The sequence below is a fragment of the Coregonus clupeaformis genome, chromosome 21, assembly GCF_020615455.1.
Source record: "Coregonus clupeaformis isolate EN_2021a chromosome 21, ASM2061545v1, whole genome shotgun sequence".
NCBI lineage: Eukaryota > Metazoa > Chordata > Actinopteri > Salmoniformes > Salmonidae > Coregonus > Coregonus clupeaformis.
Genome location: NC_059212.1, coordinates 15276871 through 15302988, shown reverse-complemented (window position 1 = coordinate 15302988; position 26118 = coordinate 15276871). Strand labels below are relative to the sequence as shown.

Sequence of the window (26118 nt, the reverse complement as noted above, 5' to 3'; positions counted from 1 at the left end):
GGAAGTTTAGTTTTCAATTTTCTCTCAGCTGCCCTGTTCTGTAAGCTCGCAATGAATCACTCAGCCACAGAGCAGGAGGGGACTGCCGAGCCAGCCGGGAGGAAACGGGATAGTGAGAGTCATTGGATACGGAAAGGGAGGAGTGTAGGGTCAAAGAGGCAGAAACGGGAGACAGGAGGGAAAAGGATTTAGCAGAAGGGAGAGATGATAGAAGAGGAGAGAGTAGTGGAAACAAGAGAGCAAAGATTGCGACGGCGCATGACCATCTGGGTAGGGGCTAAGTGGGTAGGGTTGGAGGAGAGGGAGACAGAAAAGGAAACAAAGTAGTGATCAGAGACCTGAGGGGGGTTGCAATGAGATTAGTAGGCAAACAGCCTCTAGTAAAGATGAGGTCAACAGTATTGCCTGCCTTGTGAGTGGGAGAGGACTGGGAAAGGGTGAGGTCAAAAGAGGCAAGAAAGGGAAAGAAAGAGGTAGAAAGAAATGAATCGAAGGCAGACATTGAAGTCGCCCAGTACGATGAGCGGTGAGCCATCGTTGGATATGAGTTTATCAAGATGTCAAGCTCATTGAATAACTATCTAAGAGCACCTGGTGGTGATAGATGACAATGTTAAGCTTGAGTGGACAAGTGACAGTGACAGAATGAAATTCAAATTAGGAGATGGAAAATCTCAATTATAGGAGACATTAGTAGCCCTGTGCCACCACCGTGTCGACCAGATGCTTTCGGACTATGAGAGAACACGTAGTCAGATGAAGAGAGAGTAGCTGGAGTAGCAGTGTTCTCTGGGGTGATCCATGTCTCTGTAATGTAATTGCCTAGCAGAGGTGAAGAGCACACCTCCCAGTAGTAATTGCTGATTGCCTAGGAGATTAATAAACATCTCCCCCTCCAATACAGCCACTGATTACAAAAAACAACAACAATCGGGTGCAAACCACCAGAGAGAAGCCAAGCAGCATGAAGGGGGAAAATGGCGACTGTGCTTGAATCTGTAAGTGCTGCAAGTGATGTGTGTGACAAGGAGATTCATTTGGGAAATCCATTTGTAATATCGAGGACTGTGAAGAAAGCAGTGGGAAAGGTGGATTCAATCAAGGTGACTAGAAGCGGACTTGTTTTGGTTAATTGTGTTGATGAAGAACAGCAGAAGTGTGCACTAGCTGGAGTCTCATTGGATATACAGCTGCGGAAAAAATTAAGAGACCACTGCAAAATTATCAGTTTCTCTGGTTTTACTATTTATAGATATGTGTTTGGGTAAAAATAACTTTTTTGTTTTATTCTATAAACTACTGACAACATTTCTCCCAAATTCCCCCCCAAAATATTGTCATTTAGAGCATTTATTTGCAGAAAATGACAACTGGTCAAAATAACAAAAAAGATGCAGTGTTGTCAGACCTCGAATAATGCAAAGAAAATAAGTTCATGTTCATTTTTAAACAACACAATACTAATGAAATCAATATTTGGTGGAATAACCCATATTTGTCAATCACAGCTTTCATGTGTCTTGGCATGCTCTCCACCAGTCTTTCACATTGATGTTGGGTGACTTTATGCCACTCCTGGCTCAAAAATTCAAGCAGCTCGGCTTTGTTTGATGGCTTGTGACCATCCATCTTCCTCTTGATCACATTCCAGAAGTTTTCAATGGGGTTCAGGTCTGGAGATTGGGCTGGCCATGACAGGGTCTTGATCTGGTGGTCCTCCATCCACACCTTGATTGACCTGGCTGTGTGGCATGGCACATTGTCCTGCTGGAAAAAACAATCCTCAGAGTTGGGGAACAATGTCAGAGCAAAAGGAAGCATGTTTTCTTCCAGGACAACCTTGTACGAGGCTTGATTCATGCATCCTTCACAAAGACAAATCTGCCCGATTCCAGCCTTGCTGAAGCACCCCCAGATCATCACCGATCCTCCACCAAATGTCACAGAGGCTTGTAGGCCTCTCCAGGTCTTCGTCTAACCATTAGACGACCAGGTGTTGGGCAAAGCTGAAAATTGGACTCATCAGAGAAGATGACCTTACTCCAGTCCTCTACGGTCCAATCCTTATGGTCTTTTGCAAACCTCAGCCTGGCTCTTCTTTGCTTCTCATTGATGAAGGGCTTTTTTTCTAGCTTTGCACGACTTCAGCCCTGCCCCTAGGAGCCTGTTTCGAACTCGCTGTGCAGTTCACCCCAGCTGCCGTTTGCCATTCTTTTTGTAGGTCACTTGATGTCATCCTACGGTTGTTGAGTGACATTCGAATGAGTTGGCGGTCATCCCGGTCAGTAGAGAGTCGTTTTCGCCCTCTGCCGGTCTGTAGCTTTGTTGTCCCCAATGTCTGCTGCTTGACCTTGTTCTTATGAACCGCCGTCTTTGACATTTTAAGGATGGAAGCAACCTGACGCTCACTGTATCCCTCTGCCAGTAAAGCCAGAATTGAACCCTTCTTTTCCTCACTCAACTTTCCTTTTCAACTCTTTTGGCATGGTCAATCGTTATTTTTTGATTAATATTACTTTTGAGGTACTATTAGCACTGTTTTTGCCATCCAGCTGGTCCTCTTGCAAGAGGATAGTGATGACCACAGCAGTGGTTTTTATACTTTTCCTTGTTGGTTCATGTGATCACCTAATCAGTACCTAATTCAGTAGAATGAGGTGTGCCTGTGTTGGAATTCAACAGACACTGGAATGGAATGGCTGTCATACATGTAGAGATGCTGATTTAAGAAACATTTGCAGTGGTCTCTTAATTTTTTCCACAGCTGTAGATGATGAGTACCTTGGTCAGAAAATCCCAGGAGTGGTCAGTGCACGTCGCCTGACCCGTTTGGTAAATGGAAGGAAGGAGAAAAGCCTATCGATATTATTGTTGTTTGAGGAGACTCTACCTGAATATGTGAAGCTTGGATATGTGAGGTATGTGGTGAGCGCATTTGTGTCCAATCCATTACAGTGTGGAAATTGTAAAGGATATGGTCACGTGTCAAATGCTTATAGATGGGATAAGTATTTTGAAGAATCAGAGAATGGAAAATGTTGCAACTGTGGTGGGGATCATACTCCGGACTTCCTTGAGTGCCCTGCGCAGCGGATCTCCTATGTGGAGGTGGTGAAGAGAGTCGAAGGGGCAAGAAGGAACCGTGTTAAAGATATTGTGGTGGATGCATTGCAACCAGTTGCAAGTGTTTTAAGTCAATCGGGTGATCTGGATACACTCATTGTGAAGAAGGTAGTTAACCTCTACGGGATCTGTGTCTAACGTGCGCTAATGTGATTAGCATGACTGTGTAAGTAACAGCAAACTTTCCAGGACATAGACATGTCTTATATGTGCAGAAAGCTTAAATTCTTGTTAATCTAACTGCACTGTCCAATGTACAGTAGCTATTACAGTGAAAAAATACCATGCTATTGTTTGAGGAGAGTGCACAAGAACAAAAAACGTATCACTTATCTAAATTGCGCCTAAACTGCAATATTATATTGTGGCCTTTTTCTTGCATTTCAAAGACGATGGAACAATTTTTTTTATATAAAACTCATGTTTTTTTGTTTGTATTATCTTTTACCAGATCTAATTATTCTGTTATATTCTCCTACATTAATTTCACATTTCCACAAACTTCAGTGTTTCCTCTCAAATGGTATCAATAATTTGCATGTCCTTGCTTCAGGTCCTGAGCTACAGGCAGTTAGATTTGGGGATGTCATTTTGGGCTAAAAATGAAATAAAGGGTCTGATTCTTAAGAGGTTAACAGTGATTAATTGTACAGAAGCCGAGAAGTTTTTGGGGCGCCAAGACTTCACGGCAGAAGCACTACAATGACTATTGTCGCTAGGAAATGTCCCGCCCTCACAGGAGCCTGTGTTGGGACCTGATTAAAATGATTTTTTTTACAGAAAAGCAGGTTGATTTTGTTTAGTTAATTTCTTTTTTGGTAGTTTGAATTATTTATTTTTTATTATTACCGAAATGTTTTCCTTTTTGGGATCCTTATTATCCACCCGCACAGTAGGTGGCAGAAAGCACATCTAATTGTTGCGAACGCCATTATACCATAGAAGAAGAACAACAATCACATATTGCCCTGCCCCTTAATCCTGGTTGATGTGTCAACAATCAGCTGCAAGTTATGAGCAGTCAGCAGTTCACACAACAAGTAGGCTGCTGGGAAGACAGACAGCACTTTAAAGTAGATGGCCCTAGCTATCAAAAAGACAGTACTAGACAACAACAGATTATACTTATCACTCCTGGAGATATCTGGAGTCCTCTAGCTATAGATGGAAGCACAATGGCTGATGATACCTAGCAATACCTAACTTGCTTGCTAGCTTGTTAATACCCACATGAGGGTGAAGCTAGCATGGCTAAGAGAGTGCCGCTTGTATAGACAATACCCCTGTAAGCAGCGCAATTGACGTTGAATACACCGATGCATCAGGCTGTAAAATCATAGTCATGGGTATCTGCATACATGGAGTGTGTCTGGAAGTGGGCGTGGCGAAAGAAGTGGGAGGATCAACACAAGTGGGTGTATGAAAAGCGAATCAGCTAATTGGGCAGATTTGTTGCCACTCAAGACCATTTTGCGTGACTGACTGGGCTGCACAACAAGTCGATAAGCCGGTGCGAATGAAATGGATTTCCATGGCCGAGCAGCTGCACACAAGCCTAAGATCACCATGTGCAATGCCAAGCGTCGGCTGGAGTGGTGTTAAGCTCTCCGCAATTGGACTCTGGAGCAGTGGAAACACGTTCTCTGGAGTAATGAATCACGCTTCACCATCTGGCAGTCAGACGGACTAATCTGGGTTTGGCGGATTCCAGGAGAACGCTACCTGCCCCAATGCAAAGTGCCAACTGTAAAGTTTAGTGGAGGAGAAATAATGGTCTGGGGCTGTTTTTCATGGTTCAGGCTAGGTCCCTTAGTTCCAGTGAAGGGAAATCTTAAAGCTACAGCATACATATACATTCTAGACGATTCTGTGCTTCCAACTTTATGGCAACAGTTTGGGGAAGGCCCTTTCCTGTTTCAGTATAAAAATGCCCCCGTGCACAAAGTGAGGTCCATACAGAAATGGTTTTTCGAGATCAGTGTGGAGGAACTTGACTGGCCTGCACAGAGCCCTGACCTCAACCCCATCGAACACCTTTGGGATAAATTGGAACGCCGACTGCGAGCCAGGCCTAATCGCCCATCAGTGATCGACCTCACTAATGCTCTCGTGGCTGAAGTCCCTGCAGCATTGTTCCAACATCTAGTGGAAAGCCTTCCCAGAAGAGTGGAGGCTGTTATGGCAGCAAAGGGGGGACCAACTCCATATTAATGCCCATGATTTTGGAATGAGATGTTCGACAAGCAGGTGTCCACATACTTTTGGTCATGTAGTGTATCTTTGCTCCGCAGGCCTTTTGTTTGACACATGTGGCTTAGTCTAACAGAGCTCACCTGTTTCTGTGTTCAGTTGAACCAGTCAGGCTCCAGTGTCAGGGGGCTGGTGGAGCTGCAGTCGGGCAGGAGGAAGCTGTGGGCTCTGGGGGAGCTGGCTGTCACTGAGGGCGGCTACCGTCAAGCCCTGGAGCTCAACCACACCTACCCACAGGTAGGCACCCATTCACTGTACAAGCTGTCTCCTAGTTATGAGTTCACACTAAAAACATTGTTGTAGGTGCTGGATAGGTGTAAATAATATGGCGTAAGCTTTTTTAAAAGTCTGTTGGAAGACTAGGTTCCTTCAGATATGTAGTTCATTCAGATCCGCAAACAATGGAATCTTTCCAAATCATCTGCAAACACTAAGATTATGCATTCTGAATAACCGTTCCTACCATGCCACCATCACAGCTTTCATACTAATGCTTTGTGATGTACTTATTTCCAGGGTTGTGGTCAGTTTTTATTTCAATTCGATAAATTCATGATGTTAAACTGAAATTCAAATGTTCCTCAATGTAATTGAGACATTGGAAGAAATTGGAAACGGAATTTCAGTTTACTTCCTCAATTTAAATGTCATTGACCCCTTACCCAACCCTGCGTTTGACCATGCGATTGGTTGTGTTGTTAGCTGAAGCCCCTGCCTAGGAACATTGCAGTGAGGATGTTGTACGAGGCGAGGAACTGGAGCCACCAGCTGCAGCATTGGGCCGTGTGGGGCAGTCAGGAGTTCAACATGGCAGGCCTCTACACTGCCCCTCCAGGACTGCAACTGGGAGACCGTACACTCAATGGTACTATACACTATTGGCCAGTTTCATGTATAACCAGCTCATACTGTCTTAAAATCATCATATACTAATACTTCTGACTAAATACCCGCCATTTTGAGTCTGTTGGAATGTACATAGAAATAATAACATCATGCCTAATTGTAAGACATTATCTAGGCTCATATATACATATAGGAACTTATTAAACATTATACCTGCAGGCTTTACCTATGTGACGTGTTTCCTTGTCCTCAGTTCAGATTGCGTCTGTGCCTCGCGGGTGCAGTCTGGATGTGGCGTTAGAGCGCTCCCTCCATGGTAGACTGGACAGTGTTGTGCTGGGCTGGAACAGACATGGAAGACAGGAGGAGGTGAGACTGGTTACACTACTGAGCTATGAGTTGAGTCAACAATGTATTGGATCATTGGAATGAATTGATGTGTGAATGAATTCATAAATGAATGGACGAATGAATGAATGAGGATACTGCTTGATCCCCAGTAGGGTTGCAACATTCCCTGTTTTTTCAAGCTGCATGAGAATCCTCCAACTGGGATTCTTGAAAAAACAGGGCATTTTGGGAAAGATTTGGGAATTTTGCAACCTTATTCCCCAGAGAGGATGCCTGAAGGAGACAATATAGGCCTGTATAGGATGATTGTAGTACTTCATGTTGTCTTTCTGGAATGTGTTACTGTGGATCTGATTGTGTTTTTGTGTTTGTTCAGGTTCGAGCTCTCTCCTTGTGGAGGGGTCAGGGGGAGAGTAGTGAGACAACAATGGAGCTGAGACAGCCATTCACCGTAACACTCTCCCAACTCTACCTGCACACAATCTCACACACCTCGGCCACAGACCAAAGAAGCAACCATCAGGTACCGGCAAGATGGACACGTGCACACACCACACACACGTATCAATATAATTGATTTATGACGTGTGTGTGTCTCTCTCTCTTTCTCTCTCTCTCTGTGAGCTCAGACCCATGTCTCCTGGGACAGTGGATTTCCTGTGAATGTTTCCCTCACCCTCAGCCAACAGTGGCTGGACAGCTTCACTAGGGGGCAGGCCTGTGCCCGCTTCTCTCCTGCAGAGGTACAACCATAGACACAATAGCATGTTCTATTTAAGTCTGTGGGTACAAATTCCCACTCTAGTACCATCTATTGTTGATGGTTCCCACTGGTTAATAAAGGTTAACAGGGATGCGTTTCCCAAAACGTTAAGATCGTTGTTCATCCGTTGCCTACCAATCGATTTAAGATTATCTTAATGCTACACCCAAGACTTGTTTTGTTTTTTCTAATCTTTCATCTGGAGCTCAGCTGGAGTGTGTGTGCTTGTGTGACCTACAGGCAGTAGTCCCTTCCCTGGTGGCTGTTGAGGGATGTGTCTCAGTGGCCAAGGAAGGGAACTCCTACTCCCAGAATGCTGAGCTGAAGTGGGGTGACAAGAGCCTCAGACAAAGCATGAACTACCAGGTACTGAATTCAGGTCATTATTGTAATGTGTTCTCGATTACTTACCTGGTTAAATAAAGGCACACCATTCTTTTTTGGAGGTGATCGGTGGGAGAAATCACTAATCTGGATCACATAATGGTTATTTGGAATGTAAATAATTGATACATCTTACTCTATTTAAAGGGTTAATAGTGTAGTCTCTAGAGTGTGTGTTGTGTGTTTCCACAGAGGAGTGCCACAGGACTACACACCCTCCAGCTGGAGGCTGGAGCAGAGAACGTGTCTCCCGCCCCCTGTCCCTCACACACCCTGCTGGCCCAGTTCCACACCAACCTCAGAGACAGGATGGAGCACCACCTACAGGTGGGCCTCTGTCCCCCACACCTGGTGAGTATGTCATCCTGTTAGGTCATCGTCGACCTAACTTCATTATTATACTGTTGTACAGAGACAGAGTAAGCACTTAGTACAACCAGTGTGTTGTTTTCTGTGTGTGTTGTTTTCTGTGTGTGTGTGTGTGTGTGTATGTGTGTGTATCTATGTGTCAGTCTCTTGGCTGGTCTGGGTACCACAGAGTGAACATAGGGGCAGAGCTGCTGTACACCAAGACCCGTCTCTCTGTGACGGGACATCCACACTGCAGCCTCAGCCTGGCTCTCACCAACTCCTCTACTGCACACAGCACCAACATATCACTGGTAACTGAGGTGAGCACTGCTAATAGCCTTTACCAGGGTATTATTTTAATATACTGTATGTACATTATGGTCTTTATTATGTACATTGTATGTGTATTATATGGTAATATACATGATTGTATTATAGGGCATGGGGCAAGGTCATGTGTTCATACCATTAGAGTTTATAGCCATCTGTATCTGCACCGTGTAAAGTATTTACCTTTTTACCTGTGTGTGTGTCTGTCTGTCCGTCTGTGTGCCTGTCTGTGCTGTAGTCTAATGTGGGTAACTGGAGTGTGGAGGTAGGGGGCAGTGCACTCTCCTCCCTGCGGGGTCCTGGGCTGCAGATCCAGGTCAGACTCGACCGCAGTGAGCAGGTGTGGCTGAGGGGGGCACTAGAGGGCCGCTGTCTACACACCACAGCTGGATATGGGAACGGTAATATAGGCTTGAAGATTGAGAACAAAATAAGTTGTGGCTAGTAATATTAGGCAAGCCCATTGCATATCTTTCATCGCAATAGATCATGTCATGATCTAAGATTTTACTTGACTGGTGTTCATAATTGTGTCTTTGGTGTGTGTGTTTGTGTGTGTGTGTGCAGCTATAGGACCAGATGAGGACCTCACAGTGGCACTGTGTCTGGAGGGCCAACGGAAGTTAGGCCTAACCCTTGAAGTACTGAGACGAGAGGACGGGACTCTGCTTGAGTCACTCACGTCCGTCTCCGTGGGCACAGCCAATCAGAGCCTGTTGTTACGGGCCAGGGGATGTGCAGAGAGCCTATTGGCAGTGGAGGTAAGAGATTTACACCCAGTAGAAAGCGACCGTTGATCTGTCTCATGAAAACATGAGACATCCTACCAGACTTCCTGAAACCAGTTTCCTGATTATCCCACTATTTCAATGCCGTCTCCAGGCTCAGGTCCACCATTTGGGCTCTCAGATGAGGAATAAGATCTTGGAGAGAGTGCAGACGTTACAGCAACTCCTGACAGAATTTGGCCTGCAGGTTTGCTTTGGAAATTAATTTACATCCGTGGTATATGACTTACTTGAATGCTTGAATACATAGACCCTTACTTGAATGCACTAATTTTATTATTAAGTAGCTCAGGAAAAGAGCATCTGTCAAAATAAAATGTTAGTACTCCATAGATTAATCCACTAATGTTTCTTAATAGCTTTCTAACAATTATGCCCTGTAATCCTCCTGCCACTAGTCTAAGGACATTGAATTACTTCAGGACCTGAGTGGCGCAGCCCTACGTTTTACCCAGAGAACAGAGACCCTGCTGGGGCAGAGAGAGGGAGGAGCGTGGGGCTCCTGGAGGACCAGCCGACTACGCCACGCTCTGTCCCACTGCCTGCCACGCCTCCTCCTCCTGCTACAGCACGCCTCTCAGCTTGGACAGCATGAGCTCAGGAGTGAGTGACCTTTGACCTATCGTTGGGAGTCTAACCCTGTCATAAACTTATCTTAACCTAACCACTAGGGTTTATGCTATCAGTCTGGTAATGTCACTCACCTGAGTTGACAAGTTTATGGAGGTTCAGTGAGTGTTTGTGTCTCTGTGTGTGCATATGCGTGTACAGTACATACCTACACCTTCTAACTTTACCACCTCCATTATCCCCATTCCCAGGACCACTGGCCACTATAGCCGGGGCGTACCATGATGTGACAGGCCAGAAGGTAGACTCTGTATGGAGGGAGGCTGTGTCCATGTGGACAGACAAACTGGTGGAGCTCCTACCCCCCCTACTGGAGAACCCTCATCTCAGACCCGTAGCCCAGTTCACCCTCACTACCCTCAGCACTGTCCTGGATGTGGTGAGTTTATAGTGGATTGAGACACTATACTAGATAAGGGGAATGACCGATTGGTATGGCAGCCATTTTGGAGAGAGTTGTGTGGTTGTAGGAATAACGAAGGAGTTTATTTCTGGCAATTTACGCTTGCATATTTGTACCAGGTGAGCCATCAGACTGCCCACTGGGCAGAGTTGAGGTTGGCAGTAGCCTTGGCGGGGGTCAGAAGAAGATTGGCCTCTGTGTACAAACTCTCCGCAAGGTTTGAACTCTACTAGAGCTTCTGTTTCTGTTTGTTAACCTTATTATTTTTTATTAAATTAAAGAATATCCTTAAACATTTCCTAGAGTGAGTTTATCATGTACTTGAGCTACAAGGAACATGATTGTTGCATGTTTTTGTTGAGATAGGCAGAAGACACATTTCTGTTCTTACAAAAATGGACAATAAAGTATCTATTTTATTATATTTTACTCCCCCAGTGACTGCGCTGTTTCCGTAACGATACCTCTCACCCTGGCGTGGGGCCCTTGGTCCAGGATGGAGAAGTTTGGGGTGGTGGAGGTCCTACTGGAGGAGTGGCTCCTCAGGCCCTTGCAGGCCCTCACCTCCCTCAGACCCACCGCCGAGCTCTACCGCCTCAAGAGGAGGATCATGGACAGCCCCTTCTGCCGTGAGCTAGATCGCCATTTTGTATTGGGATTGGAGCCGTGGGCTCTTTCTCAATGTATGTTTCCTTGAATTTGCTCACCTCATCTGCTTGCCAACCATGGACCTTCTCCTCCCAAACTGTTGAGAAGGAGGCGAGGAGACAGGATGCAAGGAATTGAGGAAAGATTAATTGAGAAAAAGCCATTTATTTATTGGTCCGTTATTTTAATATCTCTAAAATGCATCTTTGGTCTCATCCATCCTTTGTGATATTAGCCGATCCCTCTCTCTGTCCCTCTCTCTCTCCGTCCCTCCCTCCCTTCACCAGATGAAGCTCTGTTGGTGGCCGACCAGTTTGTGGTGTCGTTCGACGGCCACCTGTATGAGCTGCCAGGCCCGTGTCCAGTCATCCTAGCCCGCGATGTCACTCAGGATGACTCCTTCACTGTGCTACTAGGTTCAGACTCCAACTCACAGCGCACTCTGGTGGTGCGGATGAATAACAGCACTGTCACCATCCACCACGATGGAGAGGTACAGGACATTATAATAAACGTTTTTTACACTGTTCTCTATACAGTATTTCAGATAATGACATTATTGAAAGGATAATTTGATAAAACAGATATTATTTTTCTACTATTGCAGGTGAAATCCAATTGTCATGGCACACAGACATCCTACAGTGATAATGGACTGGTCATCAGGAAAGAGGGGAATGTTGTTGAGGTGTCCAATCAGAATGGAGCGCTGGTGTCTTGTGACCCATCGCTCGACCTGTGCAGCCTGACTCTGAATGGCTGGCTACATGGTATGAACGTAATTCAAAATAAGACATTTGCGCACCATTACGCTTTTGATAACAATAATTACTGTTTAGGTTTACTGAGTACGGACTTCCACCAAAAGCTTTTTTTCCCAGAGAATCTCATGTCATATTTATACTGGTGTATGCTAGTAGTATTTAGTTCAAGTAGACAAGCAGAGGTAATTAGTGACTCCTTCACTGTCTATATGTCATTCTATGTCATTCACTGTCTTTGATTGTCTATGCAGGTGTGTCCACTGGTGTCCTAGGGACCAATGACAATGAAGCAGGAAATGACTTCCCTCTTCCTGATGGCTCCCAGGCTGACAACATGGCTGACTTTGTGCACAGCTGGCAGGTAGGACAAGACACATTTGACACATTATGGCTTTATAGTTATAGCCTCCTACATAAATAAAAAATTTATGAATGTGCTTTTCATTCTCATTCCCATGTGTTTTTGCCTACAGATCAGTCCTGAGTGTGGCGGTGTACCACAGATAGCAGAGCCCTGTTCTAAGATGACTGCCGACTCTCTGAGCTGTGACTTTCTCTTCTCTGCCCGTGACTCTCCACTGGGCTCCTGCTTCAGAGTGGTGAGGACAGCTTTACACACACACTTGGTGTATAATGTGTAGCATTACTAGGGCTGACCCCATTTAGTCGACTGGTCGATTGTTTGGTCGATAGGCTGTTGGTCCGACCGAGATTTCTTTAATCGAGCAGTAGCAAAAAAAAAAAGTTTTGCAATCATGGTGTACAAGACACCTGTCTGATCGGCGCCTGTCTGAGTGGACTGATCCATTGTGGAGGCCGTGGGGATGGCACAGTCCATCACTCTAAGACATGCTACTGAAATTGTATATGGTTATATTACGTAAGAACAATGGTGCAACACTAATACAAATAATATTATTTTACAACAAATGCTTTCTCCCGCATTGTATAGTGGTCGCTTTCCACGGTTCAGAAACACATCAGTGCGCTGTTGAACTGGCGCCTTTTCCTAGACCATGTTGCTATGTGCATGATAGCAAAGTTAACCAGCATATTGGTGTTGAGAACAATGCAGCGGAGGCAGCAGCAGAATGAGGAGATGAGAAAACAGCCCATGCCTTATTGTCTAAGAAAAGTGAGGAGAGAGGAAACCCCAACTTAATTGGATCTACAGTTGATGTCGGAAGTTTACATACACCTTAGCCAAATACATTTAAAATCAGTTTTTCACAATTCCTGACATATAATCCTAGTAAAGATTCCCTGTCTTAGGTCAGTTAGGATCACCACTTTATTTTAAGAATGTGAAATATCAGAATAATAGTAGAGAGAATGATTTATTTCAGCTTTTATTTCTTTCATCACATTCCCAGTCGGTCAGAAGTTTACATACACTCAATTAGTATTTGGTAGCACTGCCTTTAAATTGTTTAACTTGGGTCAAATGTTTCGGGTAGCCTTCCACAAGCTTCCCACAATAAGTTGGGTGAATTTTGTCCCATTCCTCCTGACAGAGCTGGTGTAACTGAGTCAGGTTTGTAGGTCTCCTTGCTCGCACACGCTTTTTCAGTTCTGCCCACAAATCTTCTATAGGATTGAGGTCAGTGCTTTGTGATGGCCACTCCAATACCTTGACTTTGTTGTCCTTAAGCCATTTTGCCACAACTTTGGAAGTATGCTTGGGGTCATTGTCCATTTGGAAGACCAATTTGCAACCAAGCTTTAACTTCCTGACTGATGTCTTGAGATGTTGCTCCAATATATCCACATCATTTTCCTTCCTCATGATGCCATCTATTTTGTGAAGTGCACCAGTCCCTCCTGCAGCAAAGCACCCCCACAGCATGATGCTGCCACCCCCTGTCACGCCCTGACTCAAGGGACTTGTATTTGTTGAGTCAGGGTGTGTATTTTCTGTGTTGGGTTTGTCTATGTTAGATTCTAGTATGTCTAGAGCTATGTTGGCCTGTGTGGTTCCCAATCAGAGGCAGCTGTCGCTCGTTGTCTCTGATTGGAGACCATACTTAGGCAGCCTTTTGGCACGAGTTAGTTGTGGGATCTTGTTCCGTGTGAGGTATGTTATTTGTCTACCTTGGACGTCACGTTTCGTTTGTTGTTTTGGTTGTGCGTTTATTCGTGAAATAAATATGAATGCATATCACGCTGCGCCTTGGTCCTTCTCGTTCATGAACGATTGTGACAGAAGATCCCACCAATCCTGGATCAAGCAGCGTGACGAGGAGAGAGGATGGACTTGGGAGGAGATGAGCGAGAGTCTGGCAAGAGGGATGGAGGCCATGATCACGGGGGAGAGACAAGCCCAAAAAATGTTTAGGGGGGGGGCTCATGTCGTGGACGACGAGGCAGCAGGAGGCCGCGATAGAGCGGTTCAGCCGTTTAGCAGAGGAGGCCGCCAGATTAAGGGGGTCATTGGTTCTGAGGGAGCAGAAGGAAAGTGTAGCGGCACGGCGTGAGGAGCTGGTTAGGCAGCAGAAGGAGCGGGGGTTAATGAAGGAACCCAGTCCCGCTCCTCGCACCAATCGAGTGGTGCGTGTCGCCAGTCCGGTCCGGCCCGTTCCTGATTCCCGCACTAAGGGAGTGGTGGGTGTTCCCAGTATGGTTCGGCCCGTTCCTGCTCCTCGCATCAAGCCAGTGGTGCGCATCGCCAGCCCGGCCCGGCCTGTTCCTGCCCCGTGCACCAAGCCAGTGGTGCGCGTCGCCAGCCCGTCCGACCTGTTCCTGTCCCTCGCACCAAGCCAGTGGTGCGCGTCGCCAGCCCGGCCCGTGCCTGTTCCTGCTCCCCGCACCAGGCCAGTGGTGTGCGTCGCCAGTCCGGTACGGCCCGTTCCTGCTCCCCGCACCAAGCCAGAGGTGCGCGTCGTCAGCCCAGTCCGGCCCGTTCCTGCTCCCCACACCAAGCCAGGGGTGCGCGTCATCAGCCCAGTCCGGCCCATTCCTGCTCCCCGCACCAAGCCAGTGGTGTGTGTGTCCAGTCCGGCACGGCCCGTGCCTGTTCCACCGGTGCCTGGTCCGGCACCGGTCAGCTGCTCCACTCCGGAGCCAGAGCAATCCGCTCCACCGGAGTCCAGTCCAGCTCCGGTCAGCGGCTCCACTCCGGAGCCAGAGCAGTCCGCTCCACCGGTGCCTGATCCAGTTCCGGTCAGCGGCTCCAACCCGGAGCCAGAGCAGTTCGATCCACCATCGTCGGGTCCAGCTCCAGTCAGCGGTTCCAGTCCAGACCCAGACGTCAGCCCCTCTCCAGGTTCGGGGTCTCCCACACCAGGGTCCAGACAGGGCGTGGTACTTCGTGGGAGGAAGGAGAGAGGAAGCAGCACGCCAAGGTCCAGACCAGACCAGGGGCGCAACGGGGAGGTGGAGAGTAAGTGGTGGTCACACCCGGAGCCGGATCCTATGTTGGCCTGTGTGGTACCCAATCAGAGGCAGCTGTCGCTCGTTGTCTCTGATTGGGGACCATACTTAGGCAGCCTTTTGGCACGAGTTGTAACGATCCCGGCGGTCTGAGTCGGGTCCTGTCTGGTGACGAGTGTTTCTGGTCGTAGCTCCTGTTTCCCGAGGGTTCGGGAACGCTCCGGGGGAGCGCTCTTGTTTCCGCACCTGCTTCCCATCAGCAATCGGCACACCTGGGCCTAATCATCACCCTTCTTAGGGTCTGGCCCAACATCCAGTTCCTGCCGGATGCGTTAGCCATGAACAGTATGTTTTGCCGGCGTATCAGCCTCAGTACTAGAGTTAGTTTTTGTTGTTTTGTTGCACCCTGTTGACCTGCCTGGTACTTACCTCCGTTTTTGTTCTCCCCACAGTCACTCGTCCGGGAACCTCTACCCAACCTCTGCCTGATGGTCGGCGGCTGCCGAAGCCATCATCGGATCAACCACTGGACCCTCTACAACTCCTCCACGCCGCCGCTCTGTTCCCTGGATTATTTCCCTTCACCCTTGGTTCAGTAAATAAACACTCACCTTTTGACACCACTTACCTTGTCCTGGTCTGCTTCTGGGTTCTGGCTTAGTAAACCGTGACAGAACGATCCGGCCAGTTATGAACCCAGCGGACCTGGACTCTGTTCGCCATGCTATTACCCAGCAGGAGAAGATGTTGGGCCATCATAGCATCGGTACTACAGGAGATCGCGTTGTCAGTTCGAAACCTTTCTACCGGTCTGACGGAGGTCCAGAACCAACGCAAGTGGCCGGTGGAGGATCCACTACCGGTTTCATCCATCTCGCCTGCCGCTTCTGAAGCTGTGGCCATCCGTGAGCCCAAGGTTCCGGCGCCGGATAAATATGAGGGGGAGCTGGGAAGATGCCGTTCCTTCCTTATGCAGTGTGGACTAGTGTTCGATCTACAGCCCTACTCTTATGCCACAGACAAGGCTAGGATAGCCTTTGTGATTGAGTTGCTGCGTGGTCGTGCGCTGGAGTGGGCTTCAGCCGTTTGGGAACGACAGGATCCCTGCATGGCTTCATACCAGGGGTTCACGGCCGAGATGAGGAAGCTCTTCGACCATTCCGTCCGAGGGAGGGACGCAGCTAGGCGCCTGTTTTCGCTTCGCCAAGGAACTCGCAGCGTGGCCGACTTCGTGATTGAGTTCAAGACGTTGGCTGTGGAGAGTGGGTGGAGCAGGAGTCTCTGCAAGCGGCCTTTTACCAGGGTCTGTCGGAGCAGCTCAAGGATGAGTTGATCTCCTATCCGAGCCTAGTGACCTGGACAGCTTGGTAGCCTTGTCCATTCGGGTGGATAATCGAGTCCGAGAGCGAAGGAGGGAGAAGCAATGGGGTCCGTCCAATCGATCAGTTTCTCAGTTCCCAGTCGGGTCGGGTGGTGGACCAGAACACATCGATCATTCTCCACCACAGTGGATTAGTGGAGAGGTCCTCTCTCCGATTCGGAACCCATGCAAGTGGGGCGGCACGGTTAACCAAGGAGGAGCGTCAACATAGACGTAAGACCAACTGCTGCCTCTACTGTGGTAGCTCGGGACATTACATCTCCACTTGTTCCCGGCGGTCGTCAAACTGCCCGGCTCGCTAAAGTTGGGAGGACTTTTAGCGAGCCAGTTTCAACCTCTCAGTACCTCTGTCAGACCCCGCTTCCCGGCTACCCTTGTGAACAGGAATCAGAGCTTAGCGCTTAACGCCTTTTATCGATTCAGGTGCCGATGGAAGCTTTCTTGATGCCGAGTTGGTGGAACAGCTGGGGCTTTCCAGGAGCAATTGCCGGAAGCCATTAGGCGACCACTCTGAGCGGCAGTAGTCTGGCACGTATCACGATGAGGACTGAACCGGTTAAGATGCGGTTGTCAGGGAATCATTCTGAGATGATTTCATTTTTCATTCTGCCGTCTTCCCATGTTCCTCTGGTCCTTGGATACCCCTGGTTGAAGGAACACAATCCCACGTTCGATTGGGTGACGGGCAAGGTAACGAGTTGGAGCCTGGATTGTCATGCTAACTGTCTCAAGACTGCCTGCCCCCATTCGGTTCCCAGTCAGGTGATTGAGGCTAAACCTCCAGATTTGTCCCTGGTTCCCGAGACATATCACGATTTGGGGGAGGTTTTCAGTAAGCAGAAGGCTCTGTCACTCCCTCCCCACCCGACCATATGATTGTGCCATCAACCTGGTCCCTGGAGCTGTCTACCCCAAGGGAAGGTTATACAGTATCTCCCGACCTGAACGTGAGGCGTTGGAGACCTACATCAAGGAGTCCCTAGCTGCTGGTCTCGTTCGTCCCTCGTCATCACCCCCTGGGGGGCAGGATTCTTCTTTGTGGGTAAGAAGGATGGCTCTCTTCGACCATGTATTGACTATCGGGGGTTGAATGACATCACGGTCAAGAACAAGTATCCCCTGCCCTTGATGAGTTCTGCCTTCGACTCCTTACAGGGTGCTACGGTGTTCACCAAGTTAGACCTACGCAATGCGTATCACCTGGTCCGGATCAGAGAGGGGGACGAGTGGTTGACGGGTTTCAATACACCGATGGGGCACTTCGAGTATCAGGTGATGCCGTTTGGACTGACCAATGCTCCAGCGGTATTCCAGAGTATGGTGAAACGGCGTCCTGAGAGATATGATCGGTCTCTTCGTGTTTGTTTACCTGGATGACATTCTGATCTTCTCGAAGGAACCTTCCGACCACGTCCAGCATGTCCGGCAGGTTCTGCAGCGATTGTTGGAGAATCGCCTGTTCGTGAAGGCCGAGAAGTGCGAGTTTCACGCCCACACAACATCCTTTCTCGGGTACATCATCTCCAGGGGAGAGATTAGGATGGACCAGGAGAAGGTTAGAGCGGTTCTGGAATGGGCCCAGCCCGGTACGAGATTGCAGCTCCAGAGATTTTTGGGGTTTGCGAATTTCTACCGCAGATTCATCCGGGATTACAGCCGTGTGGCCGCTCCATTAACTGCCTTGACTTCCAGCATCAGGACTTTCAAGTGGAATCCGGAGGCGGATCGAGCGTTTCTGGATTTGAAGAGGCGATTCACCAACGCACCGATTCTCTCTCAACCGGACACGGCCCGTCAGTTCGTTGTTGAAGTGGACGCGTCTGATGTGGGAGTTGGCGCCATCCTGTCGCAGCCGATGCTCCACGGACAGTAAACTCCATCCCTACGCCTACTACTCGTCGCCTTTCACCTGCGGAGAGGAATTACGATGTGGGTAACCGGGAGCTTTCGCGGTGAAACTTGCCTTGGAGGAGTGGCGCCACTGGTTGGAGGGGCGGAGCAACCGTTTGTGTCTGGACTGACCACAAGAATCTTGCTTACGTGCAATCGGCGAAACGTCTCAACTCCCGTCAGGCCAGGTGGGCGTTGTTTTTCGGACCGATTCAAGTTTGTCCTGACGTTCCGACCTGGGTCTAAGAACGGCAAGGCGGACGCCTTGTCCCGGATGTTCTCCAAGACGGAGGAGAGTGGGTCCAAGACCGAGACTATTCTCCCCCGGAACTGCGTCGTGGGAGCAGTCATGTGGAAGATTGAGGAGGAGGTGCTGGCGGCCCTTCGGACTCAGCCCGGTCCCGGTAACGGTCCACCCGGTCGGTTGTTTGTGCCTGAGTCGGTTCGTCCTGCTGTTCTCAAGTGGTCCCACGCCAGTAAGATGGCTTGTCACCCTGGCGTGGCTCGGACTATGGCGTTTCTTCGCAGGCGTTTTTGGTGGCCTGCCATGGCCGAGGATACTCGGGGTTTTGTTGCTGCCTGTCCAGTGTGTGCGCAGAATAAGAGTACCAATCGGCCCAGCTCTGGACTACTTCACCCCCCTTCCTATTCCCCGGCGTCCATGGTCGCATCTGGCCCTGGACTTCGTCACGGGGTTGCCCGCTTCTGAGGGAACACGGGTCGTTCTGACTATCGTGGACAGATTCAGCAAGTTCGCCCACTTTGTGCCGATTGCCAAGCTTCCCTCTGCCTCGGAGACGTCCGAGATCCTGGTTAGGAGGTTTTCAGGGTCCACGGTTTGCCCAGTGATATCGTTTCCGACCGTGGCCCTCAGTTTACCTCTGCTGTCTGGAAGTCCTTCTGTTCGGCCATTGGAGCTACAGTCAGTCTCACATCTGGTTTTCACCCCCAATCCAATGGTCAGGCGGAGAGAGCCAACCAGAAGATGGAATCCACGCTACGCTGTCTGGTCTCTTCCAACCCCACCTCCTGGGCCTCTCAGTTGCCTTGGGTTGAGTATGCCCACAATACTCTCCCTACATCTGCCACTGGGATGTCTCCCTTCCAGTGCCTGTATGGCTACCAACCTCCCCTGTTCCCTTCTCAGGAGAAGGAGCTCTCAGTGCCTTCTGTTCAGGCCCACATTCGTCGTTGCCACCGGACCTGGCATCGGGCCAGAAAGGCACTCCCTTAGAGGTTCGGACCGGTATCAGCTCCAGGCGAATCGTCGCCGGATCCCCGCTCCCACCTATACCATCGGAGATAGGGTTTGGTTGGCCACACGGGATCTTCCGTTACGGACTGAGTCTAGGAAGTTATTACCGAAGTTCATTGGTCCGTTTGTGGTGGAGAAGGTGATCAATCCAGTGGCAGTTCGACTCCAAACTACCGAGGACGCTCAGAGTCCATCCCACCTTTCATGTCTCCTGCCTCAAGCCTGTCCTCCTCAGTCCTCTGTTGCCTCCTCCGCCTCCTCCTCCTCCTCCTCGGATGATCGGAGGTGGTCCTGCCTACACGGTGCGGCGCATCATGGATTCCCGACGGCGGGGCCGGGGTTTCCAGTATCTCGTGGACTGGGAGGGGTATGGTCCTGAGGAGAGGAGTTGGATTCGCGGCGACAGGTCCTAGATCCGGATCTCATCAGGGACTTCTACCGCCTCCATCCTGGCGCTCCGGGAGTCCGCCCGGTGGCGTTCGTCGGAGGGGGGTACTGTAACGATCCCGGCGGTCTGAGTCGGGTCCTGTCTGGTGACGAGTGTTTCTGGTCGTAGCTCCTGTTTCCCGAGGGTTCGGAACGCTCCGGGAGCGCTCTTGTTTCCGCACCTGCTTCCCATCAGCAATCGGCACACCTGGGCCTAATCATCACCCTTCTTAGGGTCTGGCCCAACATCCAGTTCCTGCCGGATCGTTAGCCATGAACAGTATGTTTTGCCGGCGTATCAGCCTCAGTACTAGAGTTAGTTTTTGTTGTTTTGTTGCACCCTGTTGACCTGCCTGGTACTTACCTCCGTTTTGTTCTCCCCCACAGTCACTCGTCCGGAACCTCTACCCAACCTCTGCCTGATGGTCGGCGGCTGCCGAGCCATCATCGGATCAACCACTGGACCCTCTACAACTCCTCCACGCGCCGCTCTGTTCCCTGGATTATTTCCCTTCACCCTTGGTTCAGTAAATAAACACTCACCTTTTGACACCACTTACCTTGTCCTGGTCTGCTTCTGGGTTCTGGCTTAGTAAACCGTGACACGAGTTAGTTGTGGGATCTTGTTCCGTGTGAGGTATGTTATTTGTCTACCTTGGACGTCACGTTTCGTTTGTTGTTTTGGTTGTGCGTTTATTCGTGAAATAAATATGAATGCATATCACGCTGCGCCTTGGTCCTTCTCGTTCATGAACGATCGTGACACCCCCGTGCTTCACAGTTGGGATGGTGTTCTTCGGCTTGCAAGCCTTCCCCTTTTTCCTCCAAACATAACGATGGTCATTATGGCCAAACAGTTATATTTTTGGTTCATCAGACCAGAGGACATTTCTCCAAAAAGTACGATCTTTGTCCCCATGTGCAGTTGCAAACCGTAGTCTGGCTTTTTTATGGCGGTTTTGGAGTGGTGGCTTCTTCCTTGCTGAGCGGCCTTTCAGGTTATGTCAATATAGGACTCGTTTTACTGTGGATATAGATACTTTTGTACCTGTTTCCTCCAGCATCTTCACAAGGTCCTTTGCTGTTGTTCTGGGATTGATTTGCACTTTTTGCACCAAAGTACGTTAATCTCAAGGAGAGAACGCATCTCCTTCCTGAGCGGTATGATGGCTGCGTGGTCCCATGGTGTTTATACTTACATACTATTGTTTGTACAGATGAACGTGGTACCTTGAGGCGTTTGGAAATTGCTCCCAAGGATGAACCAGACTTGTGGAGGTCTACAATATTTTTTCTGAGGTCTTGGCTGATTTCTTTTGATTTTCCCATGATGTCAAGCAAAGAGGCACTGAGTTTGAAGGTAGGCCTTGATATACATCCACAGGTACACCTCCAATTGACTCAAATGATGTCAATTAGTCTATCAGAAGCTTCTAAAGCCATGACATAATTTTCTGGAATTTTCCAAGCTGTTTAAAGGCACAGTCAACTTAGTGTATGTAAACTTCTGACCCACTGGAATTGTGATACAGTGAATTATAAGTGAAATAATCTGTCTGTAAACAATTGTTGGAAAAATTACTTGTGTCATGCACAAAGTAGATGTCCTAACCGAATTGCCAAAACTATAGTTTGTTAACAAGAAATGTGTGGAGTGGTTGAAAAACGAGTTTTAATAACTCCAACCTAAGTGTATGTAAAATTCAGACTTCAACTGTATAATCAATAGCTGTTAAATGTGCCTGGCTTTAGAAATCATCAATATACAGTATCTACAGAAATAAGATCCTGCTTCTGTTGCCTATTTGAGTGTTTGTTTAATAGCCTACTGATTCCGTGAGCACCAAGCCTCATGCAATGACTGGTCAAGTAAACAATTTCACAAATTAGGCTGTTTTTAATCTTTGTAATAAAGACTTTACACTTTTTTCATTAGAACAGCCTCTCTGCTATTAATTATCATTAATTTAGTGTTTACACTGTTCAACATTTTCAAAAAAAGTATATTTATTATATTTATAATAATAATAACACTCCTTTTTCTTGATCTCCTTCTTATTGTTATTATTACTATTAATATTATGATCATCATTATAATAATAAGTAATGTCATTATCATTAGTAGGCTTAGTATAGTAGCCTTGTATGACCACCATTGAGCTGTAGGCCTAAGAGCGCGTCCAGAGTTTGTTATAGCCAATTTATTGATGTGATTAAGATATGCTATAGGTTAGGCCCTATTGTGCCCTATTCAGATGTGATTTATTTTACTGGGGGAGGTCGGGTAATGTAATTGTGTGCACCAGCACAAAACACCACATCTGTCATTTTTGGCCCGTCCGAATCTGACATGTCAGTAATTTTTACAGGGCAGGAGAGTGACAATTCCAGCCAGAATAACATACTGTTTTTTGGCAAACTCCAAGGTCTTCTGATAATACTAGTCCTGGGCAAATCGACATACCTGTGTTTTGAGATAAGTGCTGTGCATAGCCTATATATGAATGGCCTACATGTAGCCTATCAACTTTTACAGTGAATGCTTTTGTTGATATGTTTTGTGCATATTAATTGAAAATTGGCAAATGCATAAGTAAAAAATATTGAGCCTATTTAATGCAACCCTTGCTGTTAATAGATCGCAAAGCAGCATACAGCTGACCTAAACATTTGGAAATGATAAATTAACATTCTCATCCATTGCCTTAAAACACACCTCAAGTGCAATTGCACTGTTAACTGACATCTGAAGGCTGGGGGCCATTTAGGATGTACTGCCGATCGCAAAAATATCCTAATGATCACACTTCCTCAATTCAAGTATTATGGCAACACTCTACCAAAGATGGTCTGGTATGGCTTTGAAACTTGGGAACCAAGCTGGAGTTATCAGTGTGGCTCTATCACCTGGACATGTTGAAATACTGCATCTTTACGCCTAGAATAAAAACCTCCAGACTTCCGTCATAACTGTACATTTATTAAAAAATTAATAAAAAAAGAATTTATAGGGGGCAGTTTGGAAAAAACGAATTTCGTCCGAATCGTACTCTGGAATAACGGACATTCTGGAGTAATAATTACATAACCAACGTTCTCTAGTAATACGGTGGGAATAGGTCTTTAGTCACGTGCATGCGATGCATACACGTGTCACGTAAAGAGAGCAAGGGTTGAGGGAATAAGGAATGTTTTTCCTAAACAAATTAGGGATTTCGGTAACATAACTTTTCAGTCGGAAATGGCTGTAGTTATGTTGCAGCTTCAGCGAAAACGGACAGCGCGATAAACACTGTGATGTTCTGTGGTGGTCGCTGCAGCAAGGAGGAGAGCGAGACAACGGGTGCTCGTCACACAGTCACTTGCTGTTTAGTTTTTTTTAACAGCGCAGCAAGTCTGAGCCCGGCCCCGTACAATCAAATCAATTGCTGGTCGGACTCCCTCTAGTAATTTGTGTGTCTTCATTATTTCATCAAACAGTGTGCTTAAAGCATCAGACAAGCTAAGAGAATATAGTTGATTTGATTAAAACACATAGGATGTGTCAATATATGGAAAAATACACGTTAAGAAAATTCGACCAATTGATTTTTTTGTCGGGGACAGCCCTAAGCATTAATCAATCAATCAATCAAATTGTATTTATAAAGCCCTTTTTACATCAGCAGATGTCACAAAGTGCTATACAGAAACCCAGCCCAAAAAACCCAAACAGCAAGCAATGCAGATGTAGAAGCATGGTGGCTAAGGAAAAACTCCCTAGAAAGGCATGAAGAAACCTAGAGAGGAACTAGGCTCTGAGGGGTGGCCAGTTCTCTTCTGGCTGTGCCGGGTGGAGATTATAACAGTACATGGCCATTAAGGCCAGATTGTTCTTCATGATGTTCAAACGTTCATAGATGACCAGCAGGGTCAAATAATAATCACAGTGGTTGTAGAGGTTGCAACAGGTCAGTACATCAGGAGTAAATGTCACTTGGCTTTTCATATCCGGGCATTTAGAGGTTGAGCGAGAGAGTTGAAAACAGCAGGTCTGGGACAAGGTAGCCCATCCGGTGAACAGGTCAGGGTCAATAGGCCAGGTAGTCCTGAGGCATGGTCCTAGGGCTCAGGTCCTCCGGGATGTATTCTTAGCCAACAGCTATCTATTTCTCTCTCGCTCGCTCTCTCTCTCTCTCTCTCTCTCTCTCTCTCACTCTCTCTCTCTCTCTCTCTCTCTCTCTCTCTCTCTCAGGTGGACCCAGGCCAGTTCTTATCGGTGTGTGAGAGAAGCCATTGTGGCTCTGTCTTGGGCCCCTCCGGAGCCCCCTGTAGGCTAGCTGCTGCTTTTGTATACCTCTGCCAGAGAAACTATGTCCCGTTAGAGCTCCCTGTCCAATGCAGTAAGTATGATGTATAGCTAACTCCATAGAGTTAAAGTGACGAGGGATTGGAATAACCTGGCAACCAGGCTCTTATGACAATACATAACATACATAATAACCAATTTATAGCGAAATGCTATTCTTAGGTTGTGTTTCTTTTCTCTTTTTTTCAGTTCGAGTTTGAGGCACTTCCATAATGTTCCAAGTTGCGATTGAGTTTAAGAATCATTGCACACGTGATAGAACAGCAGAATATGTACTGCACATTTTTTAAATGTTGTGTGAGGCTCCACACCTCCGCTTAGGCAACAAAACAATAGCAGCGTCGGTGGGGCAGACAGTGACGCTGTTTCCCTACTGCGGCTTTCATCTTTACTGTACAGCAATTATGTTTGTTGCTTTTTGTAGGTTGTCCAGTGTGGGTGAAAACGTACTTTGGTGATGAAATGTCACGTCTTTATGTCATAAAATGCATTTTACCAAGACAAATATGATTATTCATGTTCTGAATCGTTCAGTGGAGTCTTTCTCTAACATATCATTAACATTATATCCCAAAAGTCGATTTTCGTAACCTAATACATCGGTTGACAAAGCGATGCACGTTTCTCGCAACAACTTTTGAGGATTTAACATTTTGTGGTCGTCATCTTCAAAGTTGTTTATGCGGGTCGCAAAAAGCTAAATTAGCATGACACAAGCTGAATTAAATGTCAAACGCTTTCAAAATAAAAAGCTTGGCACACGCTCAGTGCTTCATTGACATTTCACAGAGATACAGTGGGGGGAAAAAAGTATTTAGTCAGCCACCAATTGTGCAAGTTCTCCCACTTAAAAAGATGAGAGAGGCCTGTAATTTTCATCATAGGTACACGTCAACTATGACAGACAAAATGAGATTTTTTTTCTCCAGAAAATCACATTGTAGGATTTTTAATGAATTTATTTGCAAATTATGGTGGAAAATAAGTATTTGGTCAATAACAAAAGTTTCTCAATACTTTGTTATATACCCTTTGTTGGCAATGACACAGGTCAAACGTTTTCTGTAAGTCTTCAAGGTTTTCACACACTGTTGCTGGTATTTTGGCCCATTCCTCCATGCAGATCTCCTCTAGAGCAGTGATGTTTTGGGGCTGTCGCTGGGCAACACAGACTTTCAACTCCCTCCAAAGATTTTCTATGGGGTTGAGATCTGGAGACTGGCTAGGCCACTCCAGGACCTTGAAATGCTTCTTACGAAGCCACTCCTTCGTTGCCCGGGCAGTGTGTTTGGGATCATTGTCATGCTGAAAGACCCAGCCACGTTTCATCTTCAATGCCCTTGCTGATGGAAGGAGGTTTTCACTCAAAATCTCACGATACATGGCCCCATTCATTCTTTCCTTTACACGGATCAGTCGTCCTGGTCCCTTTGCAGAAAAACAGCCCCAAAGCATGATGTCCCCCCCCCCCCATGCTTCACAGTAGGTATGGTGTTCTTTGGATGCAACTCAGCATTCTTTGTCCTCCAAACACGACGAGTTTTTACCAAAAAGTTATATTTTGGTTTCATCTGACCATATTACATTCTCCCAATCCTCTTCTGGATCATCCAAATGCACTCTAGCAAACTTCAGACGGGCCTGGACATGTACTGGCTTAAGCAGGGGGACATGTCTGGCACTGCAGGATTTGAGTCCCTGGCGGCGTAGTGTGTTACTGATGGTAGGCTTTGTTACTTTGGTCCCAGCTCTCTGCAGGTCATTCACTAGGTCCCCCCGTGTGGTTCTGGGATTTTTGCTCACCGTTCTTGTGATCAT

General features: G+C 47.3%; 2 protein-coding genes across 2 annotated transcripts in view; one reads left to right on the top strand and one right to left on the bottom strand.

Moving 5' to 3' along the window:
• Positions 1–535, bottom strand: part of LOC121535222 (beta-1,4-galactosyltransferase 2-like) — a 75909-nt gene extending 75374 nt beyond the window's left edge. Inside the window, exon 1 of the mRNA XM_045206124.1 lies at positions 519–535. Coding sequence (XP_045062059.1) covers positions 519–535 — 17 coding nt within the window. The remainder of the gene's footprint in view (positions 1–518) is intronic.
• A 4937-nt stretch (positions 536–5472) lies between these two features.
• Positions 5473–25110, top strand: LOC123481573 (the record flags this gene model as incomplete). The annotated part of the gene is given in 21 exon segments (XM_045206075.1): positions 5473–5610; positions 6076–6238; positions 6473–6588; positions 6947–7093; positions 7200–7313; positions 7574–7699; positions 7910–8068; positions 8230–8388; positions 8637–8799; positions 8966–9159; positions 9281–9373; positions 9585–9789; positions 10008–10195; positions 10339–10436; positions 10658–10848; positions 11155–11360; positions 11475–11637; positions 11883–11992; positions 12105–12230; positions 24187–24334; positions 24490–25110. Coding segments are annotated over 21 exon segments (3018 nt in total), but the record flags the coding sequence as incomplete, so codon positions are not given.
• Positions 25111–26118: the final 1008 nt, after the last annotated feature.